The following is a 12,247-nucleotide window of genomic DNA, read 5'->3' on the forward strand; positions in this document are numbered from 1 at the left end:
CTCCCCAGCACCGGGGCGGGCAAGACTCGCAGAACGGCATTCTCCGTTGGCCCCGGGCGGGATCTTACGAGCCTCGGGCGGGAGAGATGGTAAAATTCCGGCTTTTAAGCGGGTACAGTTCTGACAGATAGGGCCGGGATTCTCCGACCTCGCCCGCGGCTGGGATTCTCCGGTCCCGCTGCAGTGAACAGAGATTTGGTTGTGTGCCAAGTTCTCCATTCTCACTGGCAGAGGTAGCGGGGCGTGCAAGACCGAAGAATTCTAGCCATACTATCAGCGCCGCGCACTAACGATCCACATCGTTAGTTTCTGTTACACAGATAGAAAAGCTTGACCCTGCTGTTTCACCAGCCCTTTCTACAAGTGCACCTCACGGTGCAATGTGATTTATTGTTGCTAGTCCAATTTTGAGACACAAGGGAAGGAATTGGTCACTCCCATCCAATCAGCCCCAGACTTGACCCAAGTATCTGCGCTTTATTTCAAAAATTTAGTGGCCACTTTCATTCGCTTTGATCCGAAATAAGTCAAAAACAATAATTTAAACAAAGCCTGTTCACGAGTCAGGCTGACTTTAAAGTAAGCTTGACTAACCTAGCCTACACTTATTTATACTCGACCATCTCATTCTCAACCTAAACATCTGGATGCATGCTGTCCAAAGAGGCATGAACTATTGAACCTCACGCTCCATAATTTGAACATCTTGCACTTCAGTTCGGTTTTGCTCTGCCGTTGGAACATCTCGCAACGGTACGTGTGACTTGCACAGAGCAGAGGAAGCAAAGCCAGAATCAATTTGTTCAGCTGTCACAACACCTGAGAACTTACATTCGCCCATGTTTAAAATAAAATTGTACCTCTTTGCTCAGAAGTGACCATTTGATAGTCAAAAGGAAATTGTGATTGAGGATTTGAAGAGAGTTTTGTAGTGTCTTGCTGACAAGATATATGCTGCAGCTATATTCCTATACTCAAGATTGTGCAATGTAATGCCTCTATTCTTAGAAGAACCTCTCTCCTTTGCAAGGATCTGAAATTCAAGTTTTTACTTTTTAAAAAAAGGTCTCTTTGGGAGTGAGAGTTCAGTCTTTTTGTCCATAAGTTGAAACAACAAAATTCAACAAACTAACTTCTCAGAGACCAACAAACTTATCCAGGATTAGTGATGGAAATGTTAGTGTTCAAATTGTGTAAACTTAAGGCAAAGGGGGGCGGGGGGAGATAAGGAAATATTTCTTTCTCTACAGAGGCGATTATGATGTACAGCCGGAAAGGGCTGTAGAAGCAGATTCAACAGTAAACGTCTAGACAAAGGAATTGGATAAATACTTGAAGGGGACAAATTGCTAAGGCTATGGAGGAAAGGAGTTGGTGGGGGCGGGGGAAGGGGGGGTGGTGATGAAAGAGTTATAGCGGGACTAATTGAATTCCTCTATCAGAAGACTAGACTCAGGTACGAGAGGCCAAACAGCCTGCTTTCTCTGCCGTATCATTCTATGATTGTACTGCATTTCGATTTTACAGAGTTGGGGAGAGAAGGGAGCAGATAAAGCCATTCTTCATCATCTCAACACTTGGAATCTTCCTTTAGGCTGGCTAAGATATACATGTAATCTTGACTACAAAGCTCATCTTAGTCCATTGGCCAGATTTTGTGCCACTTGGAAGTGTCCTTTTTCATTCTTTATTGGGATGTGGGCATTGCTGGCAAGGGCAGCATTCATTGCCCATCCCTAATTACCCTGAATGGAGTGGTTTACTAGGGCAATTGGGAATCAGCCACATCGCTGTGGGTCTGAAGTCACATGTAGGCCAGGCCGGGTAAGGATGGATTTTCTGATGGTGATGGTAATACGATCATAGCTTGCAATGCAAAAGCAGCTATTTATTCAATAATAGCTTTTCTTTTAACCAATGCTACCTCTTGATCAAGTCTTGCTTTGAACAAGATTAGCTACGTCAGCCTAATGGCCTGTAGCAAAAATCTACCCCCAAGAGTAACTGGACATGGGTGCCACGTGCAATAGGATACGACATCAGCACTGCAATCGTTTCAAGAAAGACGCTCTCGTTGTTCGTTGTGTCAAAGATGACCTGAATATGGGTCTGTAGGTACCTCACAACATAACTCTAAATCAGGGTGATGCCAATTTTTAAAAAGCCACGGCTGGGTTGGATTGAAAAGGGCAGAAATGAAGATCATCAATAACTTGGCAGATATTTGTACGCACTTGTCGTCTTTACCATGGAACCATAGTTTTGCATTAATGCTACATAAGAATTAGGAACAGCAGTAGGCCACACATCCCCGGTTTGCTCTGCCATTCAGTAAGATCTGACCCTGGCCTCAGCTCCACTTTCCTGTCCATTCCCCACATATTCCCCAGTTGTTCAAAACTCTCACTATTTCAAATAGATTCGGTGACCGCAGCTTCCACAGCTCTCTGGGGGTTAGAGAATTCCAAAGGGATATTTTGTTTTTCTAATCTTTCTTCCAAAGTGAATGAATACTCCCGCTGCCAATGTTTTGCCCAATCACTTAACCCATCCATATCCCTCTGCAGATTCCCTCTCTCTTCCTGACAACTTACATTCCTATCTACCTTGGGGGTCATTGGCAACTTTAGCCACCAGGCATTCGGTCCCTTCATCCAAGTCACCGACATAGATTGTAGTCAACACCCCAGCACTGCCCTCTGGGACACCCTCCCCGCCCCCAACTTGTTTTGGTTTGCCAATCCAAAAATGTACCCCAATTCCCTGTTTTCTGTTGGTTAACCAATCCTCCATCTGTGCCGATATATCCCCACCAACAAGTTAAAGTGGAATTATTTACAAGGCAAATTAGGTGACCAATTCAGCAAATGAATTGGGTTTGCGGTTGTGTCTAGTATGCCTACCCATTTAATTGTCCAATCAACTCAACATAGACCATTCTTTATTCTGAATGTAAATTGCCCAGTGATAAGTTGAACTAAACGTTGGCATAACTAGCTGGGAGTGAACCAAAAACTGCAAAGCATCGAGTCTGATTCCCTGTCGGGTTAGTTTTAGGAAAAACAAATGTAGACACTTACACAGTTTCAATTATATTTACAAAAAAAAATTGATCATTTATGCATACAGAGATAAAGTGGATAATGCACGAGGTTAAGTGAATATTTTCACACGTAAAACGAGGGGCCAGAACTCTCCGAGCTCGCCCATGGCTGGGATTCTCCAGTCCCGCTGCAGTGAGTGGAGATTTGGCTGAGTGCCAAATTCTCCGTTCTCACCGACAGCGGGGCATGAACGGTCAGAGAGTTCCGGCCGAGAAGTCCCTCTCTAACACTGAAATTTGAAAATAAGCTGTTCGTAACATCTCAGTTTGCAGATTTTTTCCCCTTCAAGTTTGTTTGTCTAACAAGGCTCCACGAAACGTAGCTTTAAATAAAAACCTTAGGGATCGGTTCCAGTTAATACCCCCTTTAAATTGAACTCAAGGTATGAACTTTCTCTTATATAAAAAAGGTGTCATGCAACATTGCTGCTCAAAACAGATTCTTGTGTCAAGGAACTGGATTTAAGACCAATTTAAATACATTCGAATTAAGCTCATCTACTGACCGACCACCATGTCTAACCATTTTCTGTAGGCAGTAGCAAATCTGGCTTGCTCTAAATTAGTGCAGCCGGCTAGGATTGTATCAATGAATCGGTGCTCTTCCAATAAGCTGTGCAAATCTAGCGAAGGGCCACGTTTGAGACGTTTGATCTCCTGCGTGTAGCCTTGCTTGGCCCTGTCGGCCACACCATCGACGTCCATGCCTCGTGAGGAGTAACTGCCTGCAGTGGCCATCTGCACATTGTCCTTCATTCCCTCGCTCCTGTTGCCGGGGTCCGACAGGACCTGGAGACGCTCTCTGTTCCAGCAATGCCAGAGGTAGAACACGGATCTCCTGCAAATAAAAGGCAAGGAAACTGAAACTTGCATCACTGGGAGTTAGGCAATTGTTCATTGAATCATTAAACTCTCTGCAGCAAATGGGGTATTCATCAGATATTCAGACAGGTGACCAAAAGCTCGGTCAAAGAGACAGATTGTAAGAAACATTTTGGGAAAGAGAGAGAGAGAAAGGGGAAGTGGAGGAGGTTAGGGAGGAAATTCCAGAGTTTGGGATCTGCAGGCATGGGAAGGTAAGACCACCAATGGTAAAGTGAAATCAGAGTCACACACATGGGCACAATTTGAAACCGGGTGGTCTTTGTTGGATAACACGGTGGCACAGTGGATAGGGTGGCACAGTGGATAGGGTGGCACGGTGGCACAGTGGATAGGGCGGCACGGTGGATAGGGCGGCACGGTGGATAGGGCGGCACGGTGGATAGGGCGGCACAGTGGATAGGGTGGCACGGTGGATAGGGTGGCATGGTGGCACAGTGGATAGGGCGGCACAGTGGATAGGGTGGCACGGTGGATAGGGTGGCACGGTGGATAGGGTGGCACGGTGACAGTGGATAGGGCGGCACAGTGGATAGGGCGGCACAGTGGATAGGGTGGCATGGTGGCACAGTGGATAGGGCGGCACAGTGGATAGGGTGGCATGGTGACACAGTGGATAGGGCGGCACAGTGGATAGGGTGGCATGGTGGCACAGTGGATAGGGCGGCACAGTGGATAGGGTGGCACGGTGGATAGGGTGGCACGGTGGATAGGGTGGCACGGTGACAGTGGATAGGGCGGCACAGTGGATAGGGCGGCACAGTGGATAGGGTGGCATGGTGACACAGTGGATAGGGCGGCACAGTGGATAGGGTGGCATGGTGACACAGTGGATAGGGCGGCACAGTGGATAGGGTGGCATGGTGGCACAGTGGATAGGGCGGTATGGTGGCACAGTGGATAGGGCGGTATGGTGGCACAGTGGATAGGGTGGCACGGTGGATAGGGTGGCACGGTGGATAGGGTGGCATGGTGGCACAGTGGATAGGCGGTATGGCGGCACAGTGGATAGGGTGGCACGGTGGATAGGGTGGCACGGTGACACAGTGGATAGGGCAGCACAGTGGATAGGGCAGCACAGTGGATAGGGTGGCATGGTGGCACAGTGGATAGGCGGTATGGTGGCACAGTGGATAGGGTGGCACGGTGACACAGTGGATAGGGCGGCACAGTGGATAGGGTGGCATGGTGGCACAGTGGATAGGTGGCACGGTGGCACAGTGGATAGGGCGGTATGGTGGCACAGTGGATAGGGTGGCACGGTGGATAGGGCGGCATGGTGACAGTGGATAGGGCGGTATGGTGGCACAGTGGATAGGGTGGCACAGTGGATAGGGCGGTATGGTGGATAGGGCGGCACGGTGGCACAGTGGATAGGGTGGCATGGTGGCACAGTGGATAGGGCGGTATGGTGGCACAGTGGATAGGGCGGCACGGTGGCACAGTGGATAGCACTGCTGCCTCACAGCGCCAGGGACCCGGGTTCAATTCCGGCCTTGGGTCACTATCCGACCACTGACCCATGTCTGTGTGGGTTTCCTCCGGGTGCTCCAATTTCCTCCCACACTCCTAAGATGTGTGGGTTAGGTGGATTGGCCATGCTAAATTGCCCCTTAGTGTCAAGGGGACTAGCAGGGTAAATATGTAGAGTTATGGGGATAGAGCCTGGGTGGATTATGGTTGGTGCAGACCCGATGGGCTGAATGGCCTCTTTCTGCACTGTAGCAATTCTATGATTTCTATATGACAATAATAAATCAAATCAATTCTGGCCCATTTCCAGTGTTTGCAATGTGAAACATTGTGCCCTGTGTGTGTGCCTCGGATATTCTGGGAGAGGGGCTGGGGTTCCATGTGGGTAAGTATATTTATTAGTCACAAGTAAGACTTACGTTAACACTGCAATGAAGTTACTGTGAAAATCCCCCCAGTTGCCCACACTCTGGCGTGTGTTCGGGTCAATGCACCCTAACCAACACGTCTTTCAGAATGTGGGAGGAAACCCACGCAGACACAGGGAGAATGTGCGAACTCCACACAGACAGTGACCCAAGCCGGGAATCGAACCCAGATCCCTGGCGCTGTGAGGCAGCAGTGCTAACCACAAGTTGAAATAACAAAGCGCATTACTGGATTCAAACTATATAAACTTTAGAGATCAGTGAGGATTAATGAGACAATAATATTGTGTGGACTGGTGGTGGTTGGTGAAAGAACCAGAGAAAATACATGAAGGGAAAAGGCATTTCAAAACTATGGGGGAGTGGCACTTATTGGACAGCTTTCAAAGAGCTAGCATGGCAGAGACATGATGGGCCAAATGGCCTCCTTTGAAGTCTAGGGTTTTATGAGACTGCCCTGGGTGTCCCTCATTCTGTGTTGAAGCAGGTTCCGATTATTTAGTCTGGCTTTCAGAGGTTAATGAACTACACGGGGTTAAAGGTAACCAGTGAGAGTTCGTCATTTTGGCACCATCTAGTGGCATTGCTTGAAAGCTACAATTCTGGCCAGACCTGCAGCCCCGCTCGAATCAATGTTAAAATAAATGTCATTTCTACAGTGTCTTTCATGATCTTCAGGACATCCCCAAAGTACTTGAACGCTAATGGAAGCCAAATATCTTTTTAGGTGCAGTCACCGTAACCAGAGAAATGTAGCAGTCAGCAATGAGATAATGGCCACGCAATGTCTGGTGATGTTGCTCGAGGAACAAATGTTGGCCGGGACCCTGGGAGAACTCCCCTGCTCTTCTTCAAAATCATCTCCAGGTGGCCTGCTCTGTCCACCTGAGCAGGCGGACAGTGCCTTCCTTTAAAGTCAGATGGCTCCTCCGACACTGCAGCACCGCCTCAGTAATCATAGAATCCCTACAGTGCAGAAGGAGGCTACTCGGCCCATAGAGTCTGCACTGACCACAATCCCACCCAGGCCCTATCCCCATAACCCCATGGATTTACCCTGCTAATCCCCCTGACACTAAGGGGCAATTCAGCATGGCCAATCCACCTCAATACACTGGGAGTTTCAGCCTAGGCTTTGTGCTCGGGTCTCTGACCCCGGCCCCGAGTTCACAATCTTCCAACTCAAGAGGGAAGAGTTCTACTCGTTGTGAATTCAGCCACAACTCAATGGGTACAAAAGCCCTGGCCTAAAGTGCAGTATTGAGTGAGTACTGCAGTGTTGCCTCCTCCAATTCGATTTTCAAATTTGCTGACGACACCACCGTAGTGGGTCGGATCTCAAACAATGACGAGACAGAGTACAGGAATGAGATAGAGAATCTGGTGAACTGGTGCGGCAACAATAATCTCTCCCTCAATGTCTACAAAACGAAGGAGATTGTCATTGACTTCAGGAAGCCTAAAGGAGAACATGCTCCTGTCTACATCAACGGGGACGAAGTAGAAAGGGTCGAGAGTTTCAGGTTTTTAGGTGTCCAGATCACCAACAACCTGTCCTGGTCCCCCCCATGCCGACACTATAGCTAAGAAAGCCCCACCAACGCCTCTACTTTCTCAGAAGACTAAGAAAATTTGGCATGTCAGCTATGACTCTCACCAACTTTTACAGATGTACCATAGAAAGCATTCTTTCTGGTTGTATCACAGCTTGGTATGGGGCTCCTGCTCTGCCCAAGACCACAAGGAACTACAAAAGGTCGTGAATGTAGCCCAATCCATCATGCAAACCAGCCTCCCATCCATTGACTCTGTCTACACTTCCCGCTGCCTGGGTAAAGCAGTCAGCATAATTAAGGACATCACGCACCCCGGTCATTCTCTCTCCCGCCTTCTTCCTTCGAGAAAAAGATACAAAAGTCTGAGATCACGTACCAATCGACTCAAGAACAGCTTCTTCACTGCTGCTGTCAGACTTTTGAATGGACCTACCTTGCATTAAGTTGATCTTTCTCTACACCCTAGCTATGACTGTAACACTACATTCTGTACTCTTCCCTTTCCTTCTCTATGAACGGTATGCTTTGTCTGTATAGTGCGCAAGAAACAATACTTTTCACTGTATGTTAATACACGTGACAATAATAAATCAAATCAAATCCATGAATCAGCAAGTGCATGCTTTGGCAATTAAATTGTTTAGCTAATTGCCTCATGAAGGAATAGTGAAGGACATTGCTCAACTTCCAAAAGAGTATCAATGGACACAGCTGGAATAGTTGGAGTAGGGGGGGAATCCACCGGGAATTTGTATCACCACTGAGCTGTGTGTGGAATAAACTTGCTGAAGGTAAAGAGAAGGGGCTGTGTTATTCCTCCGTCGTATACTAGCATTGGAATTAACAGTGTCAGAGGAGCTGTCTTTCAGGAGAAAGATTAAACTGAGACCCAATCTGTCCTCTCAGATGGAGATCAAAGAACCCATGGCCGAATCTGCAAAGTGATGTGGATTGGTGAAGTGAGTGGGCAAGAATTTAGCAGATGGAGTGTAAATGAGGGCAAAATGTGAGGTTGTCCACTTTGATTGAAACAATAGAAAAATCAGAATATTATTTCATAGAATCCCTACAGTGCAGAAGGAGGCCATTCGGCCCATCAAGTCTGCACCAATCACAATCCCACTCAGGCCCTATCCCCATAACTCCATGCATTTACCCTAGCTAATCCCCCTGACACTAAGGGACAACTTAGCATGGCCAATCCACCTAACCCGCACATCTTTGGACTGTGGGAGGAAACCAGAGCACCCGGAGGAAACCCACGCAGACACGGGGAGAATGTGCAGACTCCACACAGACAGCGACCCAAGCTGAGATTTGAACCCGGGTCCCTAGCATTGTGAGGCAGCAGTGCTAACCACTGTGCCACCGTGCCACAATTTAAATGGAGAGGGGCTGCAGAATTCTGCAGTGCAGAGGGATCTGGGTGTCCTCAAATGAATCACAAATTTAGCACGCAGATAATTAGGAAGGCAAATGGAATGTTGACCTTTATTGAAATGGAATAGAATATAAAATGCAGGGAAGTCTTGCTTCAAATGTGCAGGGCACTGGTGGGAACACATCTGGAGTGCTGGTCTCTTCCTTTGAGGGATTTGTGAGCATTGGATGCAGTTCTGAGAAGGTTCACTAGGTTGACTCTTGGGGTGAAAGGTTTGTTTTATTAGGAAAGGTTAAGCAGTTTGGGCCAAGACTCATTATAAGTTCAGGCGAATTAGAGGCGGCCTTACTGCAACACACAAAGTTCTGAGGAGGCTTGGCTGCTGAAAGGGTGTTTCACCTCACGGGGGAATCTAGAACAAAGGGGTTTATAGACTATAGTTTCAAAATAAGGGGACTCTCATTTGAGGTGGAGATTAGGAGGGATTTCTTTTCTCTGAGGGTTGTTTGTCTCTGGAATTCTCTTCCACAGAGAGCAGTGGGAACTGGGGTCATCGGATACATTCAACGCTGTGTTCGACAGAATTCTGATCGGCAAGTGAGGCGAGGATTATTGGGGGGCAGACAGAAAAAGGGAGTTAAGGCCGCAATCATATATAGGGCATTGGTGAGGCCACACCTGGAGTATTGTGTGCAGTTTTGGTGTCCTTATCTGAGGAAGGATGTCCTTGCTATACAGGGAGTGTCCTTATCTGAGGAAGGATGTCCTTGCTATAGAGGGAGTGTCCTTATCTGAGGAAGGATGTCCTTGCTATAGAGGGAGTACAGCGAAGGTTTACCAGGCTGATTCCTGGGATGGCAGGTTTGTCATATGAGGAGAGACTAAGTCGGTTAGGATTACATTCACTGGAGTTTAGACGAGTGAGAGGGGATTTCATAGAAACTTATAAAATTCTAACAGGGTTAGACAGGGTAGATTCAGAAAGAATGTTCCCGATGGTGGGGGAGTCCAGAACTACCACAGAAAGTAGTTGAGGCCAAAATGTTGTGTGATTTCAAGAAGAAATTAGATATAGCTCTTGGGGCTAAAGGGATCAAGGGATATGGGGGAGGGGGGGGGGAAAGGGGAAATCAGGATATTGAATTGGATGATCAGCCATGATCATAATGAATGGTGGATCAGGCTTGAAGGGCCGAATGGCTTCCTCCTGTTTTGAGTTTCTGTTTCTATGTAATCAGATCAGCCGCGTTCTGACTGACTGGAGGTGCAGGTGTGAGGGGCCGAATGGCCTACACCTGCTCCTCGCTCTGGTCTTCTATTTCGGGGAAGCATAGAGAGAGGTACTCCCTGGTGCCGTGGGGAATATTTCTATTACCGCACCATAGCATCGTAGATTATCTGTTCGTCATCACAATGCTGCTTGTGGGATCTTGCTGTGCACAAATTGTTTGCTGGCGTTTCCGACGTTACCAGACTTCAAAAATACTGCATGTGCTGCACAGCACGTCAAGCTATCCTGAGGCTCGGAAAGGTGTTTCTCCACCCCCCAGAACGCTCCACCCCCACATCCCATTCCCATCCCCCCATCAACCATCTCTCTTCTCCCCCCCTCCCCCCCCCCCCCCGCCACCCCCACATTCCCTCCCCGCCCCAGAGCCCTGGCTGACCCCTAAAACCACACGGCTATAGAAAAGACCAAACAAACATGACACAAAGCCCGGACCTTGTGCACTCACCTCTCCGATTCCCCCCCTGTCTCTCTTCCAGCCGAAGATCACATATCATCTTAACCTCTGAAAGAACTAAAAGATGAGAAGGAATGGTTTGTTGCAGTTACCTGTGGGACCACAGGGCCTCATGGCCTGGGTATGACTCAATGAGGTCAGTGCAAAGCTCCATCTCCTCTTCAATCATGAGTGGCACGTCGATGGCGTGCGTCTCCACGGACGCACCTTCCGGCTTCATGTGGGCGGGAAGACTGGCACAACGCTCTTTACTTGAAGACTTCCTCGAGAACACGCCAGCATTCGCTACAGCCGGGCTTCTGGAGTTGCCCGCCACAGACTTCAGCAGGAACTGACGGTAATGGAAACCGCTGTGGTCAGAGACATGGGTGGACACCCAGTACTTAGTGTTGGACAGTTCGTCCAGGAGGATCTGAGGAAAAGGTAAAGCATGTGTTCAACAAATCGGCTGGGACTCATTTCTGAGAGAGAGAGAGAGAGAGAGAGAGATGAGGCCTAATAGAGGTCTTCACAAATTAAAAAGGGCAATCGGATAAAGCAATTGTCAAGACGATATAACCCTAACCCTTAGGCAGCATGGTGGCACAGTGGTTAGCACTGCTGCCTCACAGCACCAGGGACCCGGGTTCGATTCCCGGCTTGGGTCACTGTCTGTGTGGAGTTTGCACATTCTCCCCGTGTCTGCGTGGGTTTCCTCCGGGTGCTCCGGTTTCCTCCCACAGTCCGAAAGATGTGCGGGTTAGGTGGATTGGCCGTGCTAAATTGTCCATTAGTGTCAGGGGGACTAGCTAGGGTAAATGCATGGGGTAATGGGGATAGGGCCTGGGTGGGATTGCGGTCGGTGCAGACTCGATGGGCTGAATGGCCTCCTTCTGCACTGTAGGGATTCAATGATATTTCCACCTGTATTGGCATGAAGTCAAGATTGAAAAGCAAAATATTCAGAAGCTAGACATCGGAAATAGAAACAGAAGGATGCTGGGAATGAGTATCGAGTCTGGCAGCTTTTGTGGGGTTAACAACAGTGTTAATGTTTCAGATTGTGACCTTTGACTTGCGATGAAAGGTCACTGACCTGAACGATAACTGTTTATCTGATGACGGATGCTGCCTGCCCTGCTGAGTACTTCCAGAATATTCTGTTTTTAGTCAAGATAAGATAGTCACAAATAAATCCAATCAGGGGGAATTCTTCACCCAGAGAGTGGGGGGAATGTGGAACTCACTGCCACGGGGAGTGCCCAAGATGAATACTGTGGATACATTTAAAGGGAAGTTGGATAAATACATGAGGGCAGAAGGATATGGTGACAGGGTGAAAGATAAAGGGGTGGGTGATGCACCTCAATGAGCACCCGGAAACAAGGCTTTAGAACTGAAGGCTTTAATCAGATAACAACGAAACTGCTAACACTAATACAACCGTTCAGACTGAAGGGGTCCTGCCGGAGCAGGGGGTCTTATACCCTGCCACCGGAGGCGGGGCCCCACTGGAGTGTGCCAAGACAGCACTTAGAACAGGTAAACACCCTAACCCAACAACATAGTACAACCCCCATAACAACAACAACACCCTAGCCCAACAGTAACATAATAACAACCCCAGTGGTGAACCAACGATGGTTCACCACATTCACCCCTCCTTTAGGAACCAAAGGTGGCGGGGTGAATGAGAACAG

The 12,247-nt window shown here is 48.2% G+C and overlaps 1 protein-coding gene across 1 annotated transcript in view; it reads right to left on the bottom strand.

Annotated features, from left to right (window-relative positions):
- Positions 1 to 2,924: 2,924 nt before the first annotated feature.
- The window catches only part of ptar1 (protein prenyltransferase alpha subunit repeat containing 1), a 32,059-nt gene continuing 22,736 nt past the window's right edge, over positions 2,925 to 12,247 (bottom strand). The window contains exons 6-7 of the mRNA XM_078214023.1: positions 10,661 to 10,980; positions 2,925 to 3,941 (exon numbers count right to left, since the gene is read on the bottom strand). Coding sequence (XP_078070149.1) covers positions 3,602 to 3,941; positions 10,661 to 10,980 — 660 coding nt within the window. The 3' untranslated portion in view covers positions 2,925 to 3,601. The remainder of the gene's footprint in view (positions 3,942 to 10,660; positions 10,981 to 12,247) is intronic.

Source organism: Mustelus asterias, chromosome 6 (assembly GCF_964213995.1).
Source record: "Mustelus asterias chromosome 6, sMusAst1.hap1.1, whole genome shotgun sequence".
Lineage (NCBI taxonomy): Eukaryota > Metazoa > Chordata > Chondrichthyes > Carcharhiniformes > Triakidae > Mustelus > Mustelus asterias.